This window comes from Balaenoptera musculus, chromosome 8 (assembly GCF_009873245.2).
Source record: "Balaenoptera musculus isolate JJ_BM4_2016_0621 chromosome 8, mBalMus1.pri.v3, whole genome shotgun sequence".
NCBI lineage: Eukaryota > Metazoa > Chordata > Mammalia > Artiodactyla > Balaenopteridae > Balaenoptera > Balaenoptera musculus.
Window position 1 is genome coordinate 98,087,010 of NC_045792.1, and position 21,103 is coordinate 98,108,112.

General features: G+C 43.5%; 1 protein-coding gene across 1 annotated transcript; it reads right to left on the reverse strand.

Moving 5' to 3' along the window:
* Nucleotides 1–132: 132 nt before the first annotated feature.
* Nucleotides 133–15,658, reverse strand: LOC118899587 (olfactory receptor 1009-like). Its single transcript, XM_036861351.1, has 2 exons — nucleotides 14,594–15,658; nucleotides 133–243 (listed from the first exon to the last, which is right to left on the reverse strand). The coding sequence occupies exons 1-2, from the start codon at nucleotides 15,656–15,658 to the stop codon at nucleotides 133–135; spliced, it is 1,176 nt and encodes a 391-aa protein (XP_036717246.1).
* Nucleotides 15,659–21,103: the final 5,445 nt, after the last annotated feature.

A 21,103-nucleotide genomic window follows, 5' to 3' on the forward strand; every position in this document is an offset into this window, starting at 1 on the left:
CCAAGAATTTGCCTCTAAGCATCCTCGCTTTTTGGGTTTTCAGATAACCAAGGCTGCTGTTCTGAGGGGAAGCCCTTGTATGGGATACTGGCCAGGGCCTGCTGTCATTGGTTGGACGTCATTGGTTGGACGTCAGTTCTGATTGGTTGAGTGTAGGTTCTGATTGTTGGAGCATCTGTTCTGATTGGTGCCCATGGCGTTCTGGTTGTTAAACGTTTGGAATTCTGTATCGTCTGGATGACGCTGAGAACAAAGGAGGAATAAGGCAGGGCCTCTTCAGAGTATCTCAGGATAGCTAGAAATAGGTGGTGTCTGGTCAAAGCTGGTAATATGGCTTTGTGCTATCAGTACCTATTGGCAACTCAGCCTCTTGAAATATAAAAAGTATGTACAGATTTTACCTATGGAGAACACCAGTGGGGATGCTTCTTCTCTGCTCATGATGTTTCCTTTCTTAAAGAGGGATATCCATTGTGTAATACACCTGACCCCCTCTTCTCCTGGAGGAGGGATGCCTTTTGTGATCAGTGGGTTTGGGTTAAGGCACTGAATGTGTGTAGTTCTGCTTTGCTCTCTTCTTTGCTCATTGGAAGCACAGGTTCTGCTCTGCTCTATTTCTCCGTAATGTAGACCTTAAAACTAGGTCATTGTCTGTCTAATTTTTAAGAAGACAATTTACAAGGATGAGTCATGTTCTGCAGTATCAAGTTGCATCAGTGATGCAGGTGGTATTTTGCTCTCTGTCTGCCTTGCTTCTACCTCGTCTCTCTTAATTGGTTCAGAATTAGCATAGAGAGGAGAGATGTTAGTTATTGTGGTCCTTAAAGACCTCAGCACAGAGAAAACCAGAAGGAAGCTGGCAGGGGTGCTTTGCTTGGCCTGTCTCTTCAATAATTCCATGACCTGGGCTCACTCATCTCTAGCACACTGATAGAGTTAAGGGGTGAGTTGGCTGAAACAATGGGTGTGATTGAACCCTGGAGGACCTGGATTGACAGTAATAAATTCCTGGATGAGAAAGCAGGACAGCCTCCTCCAGTTCCTCTGCTAAGATGTTGATGAGGGGCTGCCATGGCAGTGAGAGTGCATGAATGACAATGAGGTGTCCTGACATGAAAGAAAAGAGAAGGCTTATCAAGGTCAGAAGAGGGGCGGCTCATGAAGATGGAGGTCATCTCAAGATGAGAAAGTCCCTGAGAGTTTCTGAAGATCTCCTGTTCCCATGGATACCTTACAGAGCCAAGGATGGGTTCCACTTCTCTCTCTGACACCTCTGCTCTTTCCTTGGGTACAGGAACTTGCCACTTTTGGCTATAACTTTAATTGCTTGATATTTGTGTGTAAAGTACAGTGATCAGTAGTTTGGAGTCTCAACTAATTTCATAAACAATTTTTGTTTTTTAATTTTGGCCATGCTGCATGGCTTGTGGGATCTTAGTTCCCTGACCAGGGATTGAACCCGTGCCCGCAGCAGTGAAAGCAAGGAGTCCTAACCACTGGACCACCAGGGAATTCCCAATAAATTTCTTTTGATAGAAAGAGCTTTAGTGAATGGGTGAAGAAACGAGTTTTCAGACCCCCAGGGTTAGTCCAGGTACTATTTATCCCTTGCCTTTTAAAAATAAACATTTACTTGGAATTCCCTGGTGGTTCAGTGGTTAGAACGTCATGCATCCACTGCAGGGGGCGCAGGTTGGATCCCTGGTCGGGGAATTAAGACCCCACATGCCACGGGGCATGGCCAAAATAAATAAATAAGTAAATACAATAAACATTTACTAACCAGTACTGGTCACTGTTAACCATGAGGAAATACTGCTCAGCTCCTGGAGGACTGGCCTTGAGAGCAGAGTCCTATAAGTGGAGAGCTGCTGGAGGAGTTTAAACAGGATGGTGACATGGTCAGCCTAAGGTGTTAAAATGAATTCAAGGGAAGTTAGACAGGAGGCAGGGAGCTACATTAGGCAGCTGACCACAGTGGCCTTGGCTGGGATAGTGTTATTTATTGACTCACAAATAATCAAGTCCCATTATTAGGACTGGAGACACAATGGTGACCAATGTAGATGAGATCCTTGCTCAAAGAGAGAGTGAAAAGATTAGGGAAATAGCTGGGAGATGGGTTTATCAGTACTTGCTCATTAATTGGATATGTGGGCTGAAGGGCAGTCAAGGATGACATCCAGGGTCCTCGTTTGGGTAATGGGGTGAACAATGGTGTCATTCACTCTAACAGGTAACAGGTTTGAGGAGGAATGTGGTAAGTTCCATTTTTGATAGCATTTGGGAGAGCCCAATACACAGGTCCAGGAGACAGGTTGCTCTACCATTTTGAAGCTTAGCAGAAAGTTCTGCATAGGAGATGGAAGCTTGAGAGTTGACGGACATATTCAGTCATTCAGAATATGTTTATTGTGCATCTACTGTGTGCTACGCACAGAGTGGGAAGTAAGGAGCCAATGGTAAGGAGTGAACAGACGTAGTGCCCACTCTTGTGGAATTTAGAAATAATCACACAAATTATTGAAAATTGCAACTGGAGCAATAACTCCAACATGGAGGTACTTAGTGCTATAAGCCTGAAACTTTGACCAGAAGACCAAGGATGTTTTTCCCCAGGAAGAGTTTTTCATAGGAGAGAAGAGTGGGGACAGCCTATGCAAAGGCCCTGAGGTCTGAGCAAGCCTAGAGAGGAATAAGAGCTGAATAAAGGGCCAGTGCTGGTAGAGGGCAAAGAGGGAGAGTGTGCAAGCTGAGGCCAGCAGGCAGGCAGTGCTTTGTAACGTTTATTGAGTGCTTTCTGTGTATCAAGCACTAGTCTAAACACCATTAATTTCATTTAATCCTCTCAACAACCTTATGAGATGTACTACTGAAATCTCTATTTTACATATGAGGAAACCAAGGCACAAAGAAGTTAAGGGACTTGCCCAAAGGCTCAGCTATAAGTGGCAGAACTGGGGTTTGAATTCACGTGGTCAGGTTTAGAGCCTACACTGTTATTATCTAGTACCCGAGACTATGTTAAGGATTTTTTTTTTTTTCTGGGATGCCATAAAAAAATTTTAACCAGGGAGATGATATGGCCATATTTGCTTTTTGATAAGATCACTCTAAATTCAGTTGTGGGGAAATGATAGGAGGAGGGCCAATAGATGGGGGAGATTTGTTGGGAGGATGTTGAAATCATCCAGGGGGGATTCATAGCTTAAACTAGAGGGGTGGAGGGTAGTGGAGACAGACAGAGGTAAATGGATTCGAGTGATGTTTGGCTGTAAATATGTCAGGATTTGGTGATGGGCTGAAGATGCCAGTGTGAGGAGGAGAGTAGTGTCAGGGAGAACTCCAAGGTCTCTGGTGTACAAAGTAAAGCTGGTAGTTGAAGCTAAGAGAGGATAGAATGTGAGCAGTAAAAGCCAAGAGGCCCCAGGGACTTCCCTGGCAGTCCAGCGGTAAAAAATCTGCCTTACAATGCAGGGGACGCAGGTTCCATCCCTGGTCAGGGAACTAAGATCCCACATGCCGCAGGGCAAGTAAGCCAGCGCGCCACACTTACTGAGCTTGCGTGCCTCAACTAGAGAGCCTGCGTGCTGCAAACTACAGAGCCCACGCGCTCTGGAACCCTTGCGCCACAACTAGAGAGAAGCCTGTCCGCCACAAGGAAAGATTCCCGCATGCCTCAACGTAGATCCCGCGTGCCGCAACTAAGACATGATGCAGCCAAATGTTAAAAAAAAAAAGCCAAGAGGTCCCTGGGTACAACCCTAAGGAAATTAATTTCAACCTTACTGTGCACTGCTTCTGAGCTCCAATTTTTCCCCAGTCACCTCAGTGCAGGGGCTGATCAGATCTGAATGGTGTGAGCATGGTTCATGAGGAAGGGAGGATAAAGGAATCTAAGCCCCTACTGGTATTAGGATTCCACCTCTCAGCCCACTTACATGTGGTTGAGCAGAGACCATCCATCCATGAGCCTTGTTTTTGCAGACCTCTTGGGGTGTTCCTCTCCCCTTTTCATTAATTGCCTCTGACCAGCTTTCTCAAGGGAACTTCTCAACCAGTTGTAACAAAGCTGGGAAGACTCCCGTCTTAAGTTTCATCTAGTTTTTTTCATCATGACCGCTAGAGTTAAGAAATGTGCCAGTGGGAATTTGTGACTGGTCCTCCCAGGAGCAGTCCTAGAACTGCAGGTTGTCTCCAAGCTATGCTGGAGAGGTCTTGAGAAGGGTTGTCTGGGAACCCCTGAGGAGCAGGGATTCTCCATCAAATGCCAGGACAGATGCCCTTCATTTACAGTGTCCATCCCTGGTGGGCCTGTCTTCAGGTTACTGAGACTCAAAAGGCCGAGATGTGCACAGGGACACAAGTCCACATAATCCCCAGGTCTCACAAGAAATGACTGAAAGTGATAATGACATCAACATATGTGCCCTCTTTGATGGTCTAGATGTGACTTCCCCAATTGTTATTTCCTTTGATCCTCAGAATGTCCCTGGGAAACAAGCATGTATATTTGCTATAAATATACAATAATGGGATTATATTATATTTGCTTTATTCACTTAACAATATTGAAAATACATCTCTCCACCTAAAAAAAAAAACATAATTCTTCCCACCTACAAAATAGCTCTATTGTCTTTGTAAAAATAACACATGCTAGTTGTAAAAAATTTAAACAACACAGAAAAGAACCAAGAAGAGAGCAGAACATCATCTAAAATCCTGCCACCACAGAAAATGGACATTAGTGAGTGTTCGTGTTATAAATTTCTCAATGCAATCATGACCATGATTTCCCATAAACAGAATCAAACAGAGTTATACTACACAAGATATTCTGTCATTTACTTTCTCACTCATGCCATGGGCATTTCCCTGGATCAATCAATAAGTAATAGTCTATATAATTGTATTTAATCACTGCATGTTTTTTATTGTGTATGTGTGGCATCATTTACTTGTCCCCCTGGGTTGACAATAAGGTATTTCCAACTTTTCACTGTTATCAATAACTTTGACGGACACCCTCAGATATGGGCCCTGGGGGGCCAAGTCCAGTGAGAACAGGATATAGAAAGATTGCTTTTCCCAGGCCAGGAAGGAAGACGCTGGCTCACTCCTTGGGGACTCTGGCAACTTGGGTTTCCCCAATCCCAGGGGAAATCACCTCATAAAGCAAGATGCCTTGTTCAGCAAATCACTTGTTTGGGTAAAAGAAATTCAGTCCCTAGACTACAGATCTGGGAGGGAGTCACAGCAGATGAGCGACTGGATTGCCCATGTTTCCTGCAGGTAAGAGGGGGTTTATTCACTTGGGAGAGACCTGCTGAATCTCGCCAGTAGAAGTGAAACAGTGCTGAGTCCTCTGACCTGTGCGCTGCATCCCAACCGGCACAAGGTGTCTGATGCATCTACCCCGCAAATGCCCCTTCATGCCGCCAGTCCTCTACTCATGAATGCAATGTCTCCTTCATCGTGCTAGATTTCATTATGATGCTTAAGAGTCAGAGCTCCTCCCTGGAGCTCTCGGATAAGAATTCTTATCCATTCTCTTGCCTCACTTAGATTAAGCTTGGTCACATCACTAGGTGTGGCCCCGTGAGTGTGAATGGAAGTGATTTGTGCCCTCTCTGAGCATGGATGCCTCAGGAGCCAACCCGTGGTCTCCCATATCCCCTCTCTTCCCTCTGCTATGACACCAGCCATGTCCAGGATATAGGGGCTTCTCTTACATGAGCCTGAATCTTGGAATGAAAAGGAGAAGACTCACTACTGACTCATGATAGACGTGAACACGAGTGAGAAATACACTTTCTGCTGCTGTGAGCCAATGAGATTTGGGTATTGTCTGTTAATACAGCAGCCTCAGCTGCCTGATATCTTCTTCCAGGGCAAACGTCTTCTCTTGGCTGTGACCCCAGTTCTAGCTCATCTCTCCTAATTCAGATGGTCCATGCTTCTCGGGCCAGGCTCCTTCCTGTTTCCTCTGAGAAGCCCTTTCTTCACACTTGCTGAGCCAGCATCTAGCTAATTGACCTAAGGCAATTTTTTAAAACTGTTTTGACTTTTAGTTAAAAACATTTTTTATGAGATATAATTGACGTACAACATTCTATTAGTTTTAGGTGTACAACATAATGATTTGATATTTGCATATACTGAGAAATGATCACAATAAGTCTAGTTAACATCTGTCACCATACGTAGTTACAATTTTTTTTCTTGTGGTGAGAATGTTTAAGATCTACTCTCTTAGCAACTTTCAAATATGCAAGACAGTATCATTAACTGTAGTCACCATGCTGTGCATTACGTCCCCACGACTCATTTATGACAATTCATTTTTTTAACATGAGAAGGTTCTAGTTGTTAGTAGCAGGTTCTATACAACCCCATTCTTTCAAGCCTGATTGACAAGTGATATGAGCACTTCTTCAGCTGAAACTATTTCTCTATTAACTATCTCTGCTCACTTTGTGGGGTGGGATGGGAGAAACACACAGCACTATAGCCCAGGCTTAATGTCACTGGTGGGAGGAAGTGAGGTGAAGTTCAGTTTCCATGGGAACAGAATAGCGTCTCACGGTAGTTTAAAAAAAAGTAAATTGAACTTGAGCTTGGAGATCATCTATATCCACATAGTTTAACTATTGGGACTGAGAGCTGAGACTTCCTATTTGGCAACATGACTTAGCTAATTGTTCCCAGAAATTCAGGCCTAGGAAGATATGATTGTAAACCAATAAATAACTTCACTGTTTGCTTCATGAAATTCCTGCAGGCCAATTTATCTGAACAAATAGTTTGCTTCTCTAGGCAAACCTCTCTCCTATTAAGACAATAGATCACTCACTTGGGTAAATAATTTTCTCAACAAACAGTAGTTTACTTACCAAGATTTGCTTTCAGGCCCTTCCCCCTTGTATCTGTCAATCCTAAACTATAATGTCACAGACTTTGTCCAGTCCTGATCTGCTCCTTGATGTGGAAGATCCACCTTAAACCACTTGAATCCAGACCCCCAAAATCTATAAATATTTTCCATTTATTTCCTCCTATTGAGAACTACTAAGATTCTGTATCCTCTCTTATTATAGTAAGTCTAATAAACTTAGCTTTGGCTGAGGAACAGGTTTTCTGGTGGTGTTTCAAAAAGTTATCAATTGACAATCCATTCTTTACTCAGGGTGACTTGGGAGCATTTTGCTTCCTGTTTTTGGGGGAGACATTTTGCTTCCTGTTTTGGCCACCTGATAATTGAGAAGAAAAACAGAGTTACATTACCTGTAAGGCAGGTTACCCCATCAGTATATGTTTTATCAATACATAGGTTCATTGGTACTGCCAAGTGGGTTCAGATTTCATGTGAATACCAGGACCGGAAGTGACATTCCTTAGATCATATTTTCTAAATACTTCCTTTTGCACAAGGAAAAATTGAGATCCTGTTTGAATAGACCCTTCACTGATTTGGGGGAGAGATGCTACTTTAAGCAACGTCACTCCTTCTCCAAGCGCCCCATTGATGATTCAATCGGTGAATCACTGCTTGTCTACTCTTGAAACCAGCCTGGACTTGCCTTGGAAGAAAAAGTGGCTTCATTATTTGTTGTGACTCACAAAGAAACTCTACACTAGCATTAAGATGGAACTCAGGAAGGGGATGTCGGAGAGGTAACTGGCTTAGGAAATTGGGGCTTCCTTTCATGGCAAAAGGAGTGGGGCCAGAGCAGGGGCACCAAGGGCCCTTTCATTTCCTAATTTTTCCTGCCCCTTCTATCCCATTTCTTTTTTCCTCTTCCAAGTGGCTCTTCAGGTGCTCTGTAGGAACTGAAAACTCCTGGTAGGAGTCAAGACTCTATGGGATTAATAGAAAAGCTGGGCCTTGGTGGGAAATAGGGAGAAGTTCTCTGGATTTTTTGGAAGCAGTAGAAAAGTAAACTTGTATAATTTTCTGCAAAAACCCAAGGGGTTTTAGACATTAGAGTAGAGCATAGGCTTTGGAATCAGCTGGACCTGGATCTGCCATTGAACTATATTTGACCCTAGATTTCTTGGACTCTCAGTTTTCTCATATGTGAAATAGGCATAACCTACTCATAGAATTGTTATGAGGGTTAAATGAAATAGTGTGTATGTGGTGCCTCCCAGAATTCTTGGCACATAATATATGTTCAATAAATATTAGCTATTAATGATCATTATTGGGCAAATGCCTCCTTCAGGGAGCAGAGTGGTTCATAAAGTCCCGAGCCTTATAGAATAACAACAACTGGTATTCTTTTTATCTCCTGCCGTCTAAAAGCCGAAAATCCAAAGAGGAAGAGGTGAAATATATATAAATACATATGCCTTAATTAATATGCCCTGATTAACTACCCAGCACTGTGCTAGGCTCAGTGGGGGATGAAATGAAATATGAGCTTTGGTTCCTGCTTCAGAGAGCCTGCAGTTTAGTTGGGGAAGCGAGATACACAGCCAGATAACAACGGTGAGCAGAGTTTGTAGGAATGTAACTCTGCGGGAATAATTCAGCACTGTCCCAGTGACAAATGTGCTTGTGTCTGTATGCTGTCCTGGGAGTGGAGAGCTCATGAAAAAAAGAGGCTGGTGAGGAAACAGGTGCTGGAACAGAGTACGCTTCACTGCAGCCTCTGAAGTGCTGTCTTTGGCCACTGTCTCTTATCAGGGGCAATAGAGATGTGGAGGAGAGGTCAAGGTCAGGTGCCAGAATAGGAGAGGATGGGTCTTTAAAAGAAGCTTAACTCCAAACAAATTTTATACATAAGCAGGAGTCTGGAGGGATCTGAAATACCCGTTTCTGAGTCTGGCTCCTCACAAGTTAGGTTTGACTTCCAATGGCCTTAAGGACAAGGAATCTGATATTTGTCTTGCCCCCAAGGGTACCACCTGTTGGTCTAACTTTGTGTCTGACCCTGATTTCACTCATGATGCTGCCTTTCTTATCTTGACCTGGGTTTTGAAATCTTATCCTTCTTCTCCTGGTATTTGGCTTTTGACTCATCCTTGGTTTAGAGTTACTCTGCTCTGCAAGATCTGATTACTTGTCTTGGCTCCGTCCTGCTACAGGACCGCAGGGTTTAGCCCATTGTCTTGAGACTTCGAGAGCTTGGCTGAGCATATATGAACACGATGGTGCCATTGAAGAGGGAGATGACAGTAAGATGAAAGTCATGGATGGAGGGAGCTTTGCTTTGGGCTTTCAGGGGCTGCATCCTTCTGACCATGACTAGGAAGACAGTGACAATGGAGAGGGTAAGCAGAACAATGGAAGAGGATGGCCTCAACCTTGGCAATGTCAGCACAGGTAAGTTGGAGGTTAGGCAGAGAGGCAGAGGTCGCAGAAGTACTGATTAACGATGCTGGAGCCACAGAAGAGCAAAATGAAGATGCCATTTTGCATGACCACATCAGTGATACCAGCAGCCAATGCCCTTTTAATGCCCAGAATGAATAATTCTAGAAGAAGTGGGGAAGCTGGTATCAAGTGATCGTCTACTATAAACCATGCTATATGCTAAGCCTTTTGCCATATAAGTATTTAATCTTTACACAACTTTCTTGTTTACAAGTTAAGCTAGATTGTACATGGCAAAACCAGATTCAGACACCAGTCCTGTCTGATTCCATGACCCATGTAACTTCTGTTTCATGTTATGCTCTCATGAATCTACAGTCTTCTGTCTCAGCATTTCTGGTTCATAGGGAAAGAGGAAGAAGGAAATTTGGGAGAGTGATTGGGTGGCTAAGGAGGTAGATTAATTACCCAATAGATCTGGGTTGTATTTAGGAGCATGTGACTTCTCAGTGACAGCTGGGCCTGGGGAAGAGGAAATGAGGGGTGAGCATGGCAAATGAGTTGGCTTTAACCATGGGTTGTGACGATCACACTGAGTGAAAACTCTGGCTTCCCCCAGGAGCTCCAATGTGGAGACTCAGTGCTGGGGCTGCCAGGGCAGCGACCCACATTTGGGCTGAATGTCTGAGCCCAACTCTTGTGACTGTGGAAGTCAGAAGGGGGAGAGGCATGAAGGCAACGATGTCAGATAGGAACCGCTAAGAAATTTTAAACATCCCATCCTGCCCGTAAGTTCTCAAGTCTGTCTCTGGTCTTCCTTCTTGCTTTGGTCTTCTGGGCACAGTTTGAGAGCCTGTCAGTTTTACTCACATCACTTGTTTACTGACAACTTTGTAAATTGAGTGATTGGGTCATTTTTATGAAGAATTGCAGTTTTGAGCTTCAAAGCGCATGTGAGTAGCACAGCAAACTGTCTGTTGGGTGCAATAGTAACACCCAAGGGAAGCCTCACTGTTCAGACCCTGAGGTCCTGCTTCAGATACAGTGTTTATTGGGCATAGAGTTTTCTGGGTGATAATGACTCTGGAGGGCTGGCCTTGAAACTTCAGTCTCTCAAATTATCAAACATCATACTTTATGAGCATCTTAGAGTAGAAGAATGGGGTCTGAGATTGACTGGTACCCCTCCATGGGGCAAATTCATCTTTACAGAGCTTACCCACACACTGCCTATGAGCCAGGCTTGCTTCCCATCTAACTCAGCTTCTTGGGACTGGCCAATTTCTCTGAGGTCCCGGAGAGGGTAAGGATGAAACGGGGTCTATCACACTGGTGGGGGGTGTGGACAGCATTCAGGATCCTGTGGAGAAGCAGGGCGGCCACACCCTAGCGGGATCCATGAATCTTCTGAAGGGTATCTGCCCATCTCCCTCTCCTTGTAATACTAGTTGCCTCTGACCAGCTCCAGTTGGAGATGCCCTTAGACTGTCTTGGATTCTTTCTCCAAGGGAAGGCCCCTGTCTTATCTAATTTTGGCTCCTTCCATCCTGCCCCAAGTTGTCCCTGGAAGTGATGTCTGGAGAGACATCACACTTGGTAAGTGAAGTTATCAGCCGCTGGAGAGCTTGAGTTTTCCATTGAAGATCCCAGTGCCAGGGCCGACTCCCCACTTCATTACAATGTCCCTCCCCCAAAGACTTTTTTTAAAATTTTTTTTAAATTTTTTTTAAACATCTTTATTGAAGTATAATTGCCTTACAATGGTGTGTTAGCTTCTACTTTATAACAAAGTTAATCAGTTATACATATACAATATGTTCCCATATCTCTTCCCTCTTGCATTTTCCCCCAAAGACTTTTAAGGTTAGTTTAAATGAGTTTGAGACCCTTGAGAACAAGATGAACATCCAGGAGATTCAAAGTGATTTATCCCCCTTTCCATCTGTAAACAGGAGATTTTAGGGATCATCTCTATTCTACATAGGACAGACCTGAGGCACAGCAAGGCTGACCAATTTTTCTCAGGTGATGGAGCCAGTCATTGGTAACAGTAAGCACTCATTCAACACTGACTGCTTGCTTGGACCGTGACCCCTTGTAGCCCAGTGCTTTGGCTGCCCTTCTGGGACCACAGACTGGTCTTCCTTTTAGCACCTGTGGCTTGATCTGCCCCTATCTTTGGCTTCACTTCCACCCAATGGAAAGTTCTAGATCTTCAGGTACTGGCTGGGCTCTGGGTGCTCTAAAGATATGTGAATAAAAATTTAATTCAAATGCTCTTGAGAGAGGTAACACTTTGACTTAATTTCCAACCAACATTCCAGTGACTCCTATTGGGTTCTATGCCAGATGGTTTTGGGTGAAGGGAGAGGGGAGGAGAGGGCTGGGGTCCATCTGGAGAGGGTAGTATATGGGGGGCTGAAGGAATTGGATGCCTTGTCTCTCTGGGGAAACTTTGCCATGTCACCAGCTGCTCCTGCGCTCACACCTCTGCCTTGTCTTCCCTCCATTCCTCTTAGGCTACTCACCTATCAATTTCTGGGGAATCTGTTCACTTCTTAGTCTGTGACTAGGTTGCCTAGGGCTGTTGGCAACACGTGCTCAGGAATTGGTGAAGTTAAGAAGCAGAGTCTGAGTTTACCAGGGCAGTGAAGGAGGGGTTGGCACCTCCCCTTCTCTGTTTCCTGGTCCTCTGCGTCTCCTTGGCCCTAAGGGAAATCATTATTTAAAGAAAACTTTCTCATTAAGCAAATGGCTTATTTTCATGAAAAGACTGCAGTTCCTAACTTCCTGAGTCTGAGATGGAGTGTTGCGGAGGTGGTAGGAGACCAGCTGGAGCCTGCTCTAGCCTTAGTATGTGTGATGGTTAATTTTATGTGTCAACTTGGCTGGACAAAAGGATGCACAGATAGTTGTAAAACATTTCTCCGTGTGTCTGTGAGGGGTTTCCAGAAGAGATTAGCATTTGAATTGGTAGACTGAATAAAGAAGATGACCCTCACCAATGTGGGTGGGCATCACCCAGTCGGTTGAGGGCCTGAATAAAACAAGAAGGCCAAGGAGGGTTGACTTTGCTGTTTTTATTTGAACTGGGACCTCCATCTTCTCCTGCTCTCAGCTATTGCTTTTCTTGGTTCTGGAGCCTTCAGAATCTCACCACAACTTACATCAATAGCCCCCTGGTTTTTAGGCTTTTGTTCAGACTGAATTACAGCACTGTCTTTCCTAGTTCTCCAGCTTGCAGATGGCAGATTGTGGATCTCAGCCTCCATAACTGCATGAGCCAATTCCTATAATAAATCTCCTCTTATATCTATCTATCCATATATATCCTGTTGGCTCTGCTTGTCTGGAGAAGCCTAGTACAGTATGTTAAGAAAAATGACCTCAAACCTGTACATAAAGCCAGGAGGTGATTCCAATATCATCACTAAGCATTGATCAACAGGTTCACCCATGGATTAATTAGTTTTCTAGGAAAAAGTTTCACTTTGACATCTGTGAAGTTCCAGGTGAATGATTTATCTGACAGAGATGCAATTGCTTCTTTGTCTTCTTCACAGGCCTCAAGCCCAGCTGTATTGCCCTTAACCCAACCTGCCTATACTCCCCTATTTTCTTCCCCATCAGGATCTAAGATGGTCAGGTTTTGTTTTTCCCTCTTCCTCATTTATATCATCCACATTCTTAATCCCATGCTTTTTCTCCCTCCCTGGCTGATTCATAAACTGAAGTAATTCAGTGGATTAAGGAACTCAGAGTTAGAGGTAACCAGGCAAAGCATAAAACACATTTACAGCCCATCTCCTGTTACCTAGGATTCCCAGGTTGTCAGGGATGTGGGGACACTACCACACATGGAACAGCGTTCAAGCCAATTTTATTTGAATCCCCAAAAGATACTGAACTTCAGTTGACATCTGGGTTTCACAATAAATTCCACCTCCTTTTCCCCACTCTTAAATTAGTAAGGCTGATTTCTGTTACAGTACAAGTAGGGTTTTGTCTAAAAACATAAAGGTAATTTGATTTTTTTTTTTTTTAATTTTTTTTTTTTTTTTTAATGGAAGCATTAGTTGTTAAGGTGGTTCTTTTTTTTTTATTTTATTTAATTTATTTTATTTATTTATTTATTTTTGGCTGTGTTGGGTCTTCGTTTCTGTGCGAGGGCTTTCTCTTGTTGTGGCAAGCGGGGGCCACTCTTCATCGCGGTGCGCGGGCCTCTCACTATCGCGGCCTCTCTTGTTGCGGAGCACAGGCTCCAGACGCGCAGGCTCAGTAGTTGTGGCTCACGGACCTAGTTGCTCCGCGGCATGTGGGATCTTCCCAGACCAGGGCTCGAACCCGTGTCCCCTGCATTGGCAGGTAGATTCTCAACCACTGCACCACCAGGGAAGCCCCAAGGTAATTTGATTTTGATTGAAGAAAGTTGTATGGTCTTTCAGCCTTTAATTTTGTTTAATTGGCCATTTACATAGAAATAATAGTTCATTACTGCTTTAGAGCACATTTTGGGCCCTGGCTAATTGGAGCCTCCATTCTCTCCCACAAAGTCGAGTGACTACTATCTCCTTCCTATACTCAAACACCACATGGATTATTTCTCCAATATCATCTATTCAGAAGGGCAACATTCCCTGTAGAGCCTTGTAGGGAAGGTTTCTCCTGTTGAAATATGTCATTTTCACTGTTTGGCATTCAATGATCCTTTGTATATTTGGGAACTCTCAAGACAGGAAGAATATAGAATCTAGCTCCCACTTCTGAAGTGAAAGGAGGTCCTATTTCCACCTCTCAGGGCTTTGTACAACAGAAATGTGGATGTAGGAACTCAGTGGATGTAAGATATCCATGCTGGATGTAGTTAATATATCAAGAGATGTAGAATAGCAATGTTGCCAGACAGGTGAATGCTCCTGCTTAGGACTTGAGATTCAGGGAATGATGGGAAGGTCTAGGATCAGTTAGAGATGATACACAGTTGGAAGCTATAGAAGGAGGTGTGGTGGCTAGTTCAGGTGGCTGTGTCCAGCCGCTGAGTTGTGTTGAAAGCTTGGGGCAGCAGTGCTAGCTGCAGCCATGGAGGATGCCCAAAGGTGATGCTTCCTATGGTGCCATCCTGCACAGACTACTCTTGTGGCAGGCTCTTAGCTGTGCCTTGCCTCTCCTGGTTCTTGCCCTGGCTGGGTTCTCTAGGCTTCTCTTCTATCTTATGGGCTACCAGATACTTTTCTAACAAATTACTTTTCTGCTTAGGTTAAGAACCCTAACTTGTGCAGAGGTCTTGACATCTTTATTCTTTAGGCTGTAGACCAGTGGGTTCAGAATGGGGATCACAATGGTATAGAACACAGAGAGGATCTTGTTACAGGCTGAGGCAGTTTCAGGGTTGGGTTGGACATATACAAGGAACACAGACCCATAGAAAAGGGAGAGGGCAGTGAGGTGGGAGGCACAGGTGGAGAAGGCCTTGCACTGGGCCTCCAAGGACCTCATCCTACAGATTGTGACCAGGATGTAGGCATTCGAGACCAAGATGACTGAGATTGTGGGGACAGTGACCAAGGCAGAAAAGACGAGCAAGATGACATTGGCCATGGTTGTCTCTGAGCAGGCCAGTTGGAGCATGGGGGGGATGTCACAGAAGTAGTGATCAATGATGTTGGGACCACAGTAGGGCAAGATGAAGGCATTCCCTGTCTGAACAGCTGAAATGAACACCCCAGCAGCATAGGTGACCGCCACCAGCCGGACACACATACGCTTGGACATGATGGTGTGGTAGACGAGAAGGTGGCAGATGGCCATGAATTGGTCATAGGCCATCATGGCCAGAAGCAGACACTCTCCCGTGCCATGGAGGATCATGAGGGCCATCTGGACCACACAGCCCACGAAGGAGATGGGCTGGTCAGTGGTGAGGAAGTTGATCAGCAGCCTGGGAGTGAACACGGAGGTGCTGCAGATGTCAAGGAAGGAAAGCACACTCAGGAGGAAGTACATGGGGGTGTGGAGGGTGGCACTGGTGTAGATCACATCTATCGGGCCCAGGTTGCCCACCAGAGTCACAGAGTAGATCAGCAGGAAGACGGCAAAGAGGAGTTGAGTTGTTTTTGGTCTGCCCTGTTTGTGAGGCCCACCAGGATGAATCCCTTCACTGTGGTGTGATTCTGACCCCAGGCCATTGAACTGGTGTGTTTCTCGCATGAGAATGAAGAAGAGGAGGAGAAACAATACACTCTCATCAAAAAGGTAGCCTTTAACGTCTACTACAAATGAAAAGCCACATCTATCTCTGAGTGGCAGATTGCTCTCCAAATCCCACAGCAATCCCATGATGTCACAATCATGTTTGTGTGCTAAGTGTTCCCTGTCTCTCTTAGGATAATGTCTAAATTCTTTAACCTGCCAGATGTTCTCTTTGAAACACCTCCATGCTACCCTGCTCTCAGTTTACCCTCTAGCATTCTGAAAAACTTACTTCTACAAACATACAATGTTATTGCAAATGTCTATGTCTTCACAAATTCAACATTTTCTTCTTGGAGTGTCCTTGGGTCTCTCCAAATGCAGCTTAGAGGTCTGTTCCCTTCCTCTCTCCCTTGAATTTCACAGATACTCCTTTAGTTGAATTAATAGCACCATATTTTAACATAAAGCCCATCCAATATTACTCAGCCATAAAAAAGAATGAAATAATACCTTTTGTAGCAACATGGATGGACCTAGAGATTATCATACCAAGTGAAGTAAGTCAGAGGACAAATACCATATGATATCGCTTATATGTGGACTCTAAAAGAAAGTGAGGGGCTTCCCTGGTGGCGCAGTGGTTGAGAATCTGCCTGCCAATGCAGGGGACACGGGTTCGAGCCCTGGTCTGGGAGGATCCCACATGCCGCGGAGCAACTGGGCCCGTGAGCCACAACTACTGAGCCTGCGCGTCTGGAGCCTGTGCTCCGCAACAAGAGAGGCCGCGATGGTGAGAGGCCCGCGCACCGCGATGAAGAGTGGCCCCCGCTTGCCGCAACTAGAGAAAGCCCTCGCATAGAAACGAAGACCCAACACAGCCAAAAACTAAATAAATAAATAAATAAAAATTAAAAAAAAAAAAAAAAAAAAAGAAAGTGATACAAATGAACTTACTTACAAAACAGAAATAGAGTCACAGATGTAGAAAACAAACTTATGGTTACCCGGGGAAAGGGAAAGGGAGGGATAAATTTCAAGATTGGAATTGACATATATACTCTACTATATATAAAATAGATAACTAATAGGACCTACTGTATAGCACGGGGAACTCTACTCAATGCTCTGCAATGACCTATATGGGAAAAGAATCTAAAAAAGAGTGGATATATATATATATATATATATATATATATATATAGATATATATATATATATATATAACTGATTCACTTTGCTGTACATCAGAAACTAACACAATATTGTAAATCAACTATACTCCAGTAAAAATTAAAAAAAATGCCCATCCATCTTTCCTATTGCAATTTTTTACTCCTAGTAGGAGGAGAGTTACTTAATATCTCAATAATTTGTGCCCCGATATCTATCACAGTGCCTCATGTCAATGAATGAATATAAATTAATTATCAATTAGATAAGAAAGTCTTCCCACTCAGGTAATGTCAACTCAATCCTTTCAGTTGTTTTGGCCAAAACCTTCTAGCCATTTTTGACATTTTCCCCCCCACCCCTCATCGAATCCCTCAGCAAATCATTTTGGCTCTACCTTCAAAATGTATACTGACTTCTCACCCTTTTTTGAGAGGCACCATCCTATCTTGCTTGGGTTATTGCAACTGGTCTTAGCTGGTGTCTTGTTTCTTTCTTATGAGGAGCAGCCAGGGTGATTCTGTTAACACCTGAAAGTCAGAACCCTCACGATGGCCCTCAAAGCCCACTCTGCTAGGGTGGCCACTACTCTGACACTCTCTTTACCTCTCTGTCCTCTTCTCCTCCTCTTCCCACTCTCCCTAACCCTGCTCTAGCTACACATCTCTCCTTACTCCTCTTAGGACATGCCAGGCATGATTCAGGACCTCTGTGCTAACTGGCCCCTACCCTCGCTTTGCTTCAGTTAGCTGCCACATGGCTCCTTCTCTCTACTCCTTTGAGCTGTGGCTCAAATGTCACCTGCTTGTGCAGCCCTCCCTAAGCACCCTATTTAAAGGAAACTCTCTCCTACTCCAACACTCACTATTCCTCTTCTCAGTTTGATCTTTTTTTCCTCGTAGGACTGATTCTCTTCTAACATGCTATATACGCATGACTGATTAGTTTATGATCACTATCCTGACATTAGAATGCACGAACCGTGAAGCCAGGCATTTTTGTCAATTCTGTTCATTGCTGTATCTCCGGTGACTGGCACATAGTTGGCCCTCAATAGACTTCCCTGGCTGCCCAGTGGTTAAGACTCTGCACTTCCACTGCCGGGGGCTTGGGTTCGATCCCTCATTAGGGAACTAAGATCCCGCATGCCGCGTGGCATGGCAAAAAAAAAAAAAAAAGAACATACAGAGTCTTATCAAGGCAAATCAGGCTGCAAAGAGGATAGTTACTACCCAGATGGGTGAGTTTGGAATTCCACTTGCCCAAATCAGATGGCAAACATTGGAGAATGTTTATGATAAGAATTGGGTAAGAAATCCATAGCTTCAACCTAATCATGAGAAAACATCAGACAAACCCAAATCGGGAAACATTCCACAAAATACTTGACCAGTATGCCTCAAAACTGTCAACAGCAAAAATGACAAGAATGACAGAGAAACTGTCACAGATTGGAGGAGACTAAGAAAATTTAACAACTCAATACAATGTGATATCCTGGATTTAGAGACTGGAACAACAACAAAAAGGGACATTAGTGGAAAAACTGATGAAATCTAAATAAAACCTATAGTTTAGTTAACAGTATTGCGTCAATTTTAATTTCTTATTTTCAATAGTTGTACTGTGGTCATGTAAAGAAAGATGGATGAAGGGTAGACAGGAACTCTCTGCACTATGTTTATATCTCCTCTGCAAGTCTAAATTCTTTTAAACTAAAATGTTGAAAAAAAAAGAATTAGGTAAGAGTAGAATTGAAAGATGATGCACTGGGTTGTGAAACTCAATACCACTGGAAGCTGGGGCCTGCGGTACCTTGTTATAGCAGCAGAACCTGACTACAGGAGCTGGTTAACATGAAGGATGTGCTGAACACTCGAGGGAGGAAGACCCATGTTCCCCTCTTCCAGTCTTGAAGTCTTAGCCCAAATCACTGAATCCACAACCCTCATCTTGAAGCTTGGACGATCATTTGTAACTCCAGTTGCTGTGGGAGCCTCAGGATGAGTCTTTTCAGATGGGTGTATGCTTCGCACCCTGCACTGATAATTGTGTGTAGGATCTATTTATAAGATGACAAGTTTATGTAACAATTATACTATTTAATATGAACTTGAATACATATTTGAATATATACATATTGCATCTGCATACTATTTAAGGTGCTTGAAACAAGAGTATCTACTTAATTAGACTTGAAATATGGAGAATGATTAGCTAAACTGAATTAACTAAATCTATGTTTGATTAGACTCTGCTAAAATGCAGAACATTTGATTTATCAAAAATAAACATTTTGATTTAGTAATTTTCAGGAGTTGTTTAAATGTTTATGAAGGCACTTGAAGGGCTTGGAAATCAGGTACATTAAATTTGTGATTGTAGTTTAAAAAGTTTAAGAGCATTTAATTTATCATGTTTTATAAATAGCGTTTAAATGTTTAGGAGAATTTGCTCCTATAAGGTTTTTTTTTGTGACTTTACTTTGAATTATTTAAGAGAATTTGATTGTAAAACAGCACTTAAGTTATTTGGGGAAATTTAATCTGTTAGATTTTTGGGCAAAGGAGCATTAACCAAAGATCAAGTGTGATTGTTTTAAATTTTAAAAAAAATTAATTAATTTATTTACCTTTGGCAGTGTTGGGTCTTTGTTGCTGAGCACAGGTTTTCTCTAGTTGCGGCAAGCGGGGCTATTTGTTGTGGTGCGGTTGCTTCTCATTGTGGTGGCTTCTCTTCTTGTGGAGCACGGGCTCTAGGCACACGGGCTTTGGTAGTTGTGGTGCGTGGGCTCAGTAGTTGTGGCTCGCGGGCTCTAGAGCACAGACTCAGTAGTTGTGGCGCACGGGCTTAGTTGCTCCGCGGCATGTGGGATCTTCTTGGACCAGGGCTCGAACCCGTGTCCCCTGCATTGGCAGGAGAATTCTTAACCACTGCGCCATCAGGGAAGCCCCGATTGTTTTAAATTTTAACAAACATTACTAGATATATAATTAAATTTATTATATTTAGAAATTGCATTTAATGGCCTAAGAAAAACTAAGTTCCAAATTTACAACTCAATAGAAGAATACTTGAAAAATAAAGAGTGGAAAAAAAGTGAGAATCTCAGCATCCCAATTCCGTAAGGCCAATTTCTCACCATAGGACAATGTAGATGCTCATTCAAGTTTATTATTATTATGATGTTAATCCACCAAGGAGTTTCAGGTATCAGCTCATTTTAGTCACACAATGTTTGGAGACTGTGTGACTCCACTTGGTGGTCAACTTTTTAGACTTATCAACCAGTAAAGATCACAAATCCACAAAAAATAAATTTACAGATTAAGATATAATCAATTAATAAATGGTTTTAGATAATCCTTTCCATGTACAAAAGATCTGGACATTAAAAAAAGTTGCCTGTAACACAGCATATTGTGGGAGCTGAAATACTTGTGGATTTGAATGTACTGATGGGGAGAAACAAGAAGGAGCCACAGGACTGAGAACTTAATTCTCTGAGGAGTGGTGTTCAGGGAGTTCTCCCGGGAGCTACTCGATGGGGCTATGGTTCCAGTTCCACACTTGGTGATGTGACACTGGCAAGTCACTTGGAGAAAGCTGGGTCCTATGTACTCATCTTCGAAGTGCAAAGGACAAGTCTTGGCTGGGCTTTTGGGATTCAGAGATGGTAAAAACAGAGGTGCTTTGAAAAGAATGAGGTGCTTATAATAATCCTGGGTGATGGTGGAGGGAGGAAGAAATATTATGATGGAGGAAACAAATATTTGTTGAGCCTCTGCTCTGTGCTATTCTCCAGGCTAGGTGCTCCCCTCCATCCTGACCTCATCTGAGAGGTGAGTAACCTGCCTGAGGTCCCAAATGGATGAACTGATACTTGAAGCTGGATGACCATAGGGAGAGCAACTGGTATAATCCCCTCTTCATTGGGTAGGGAATCATAGCCTCAGGAAAGAAAGTAAATAACACAAGCTAGGGAAATTACTTAATGAGAATCAAGAGATAATATAGGGTAACCAGAGAAGAACAGTGACACCCAATAGTTCAGCCAGCCTAAATCAGATGTCTAAACCAGAAATAACTCGGGAGAACAGAACATGTCCTAAGTATAGTATGAGGTCCTTACAAGAAGACTTTTTAAAGGAAGTAATTGTTCTCCCACCTGAAGTTTCCGGTCACAGATTCTAGCTCAGCCATCCAATTATAGGAGGATCCTAGACTCTCACCATTCACCCAGCCTCCGAGGGTGATCCAGGTGTGCAGAATTTCTGCCACCTGCAGAGGACTCAGACTGTCAGTTCTTTTTTTTTTTTTTTTCTTTTTTTAATTTATTTTTGGCTGCATTGCGTCTTCGTTGTTGTGCTGCACGGGCTTTCTCGTTGCGGAGCACGGGCTCCAGGCACGCGGGCTTCA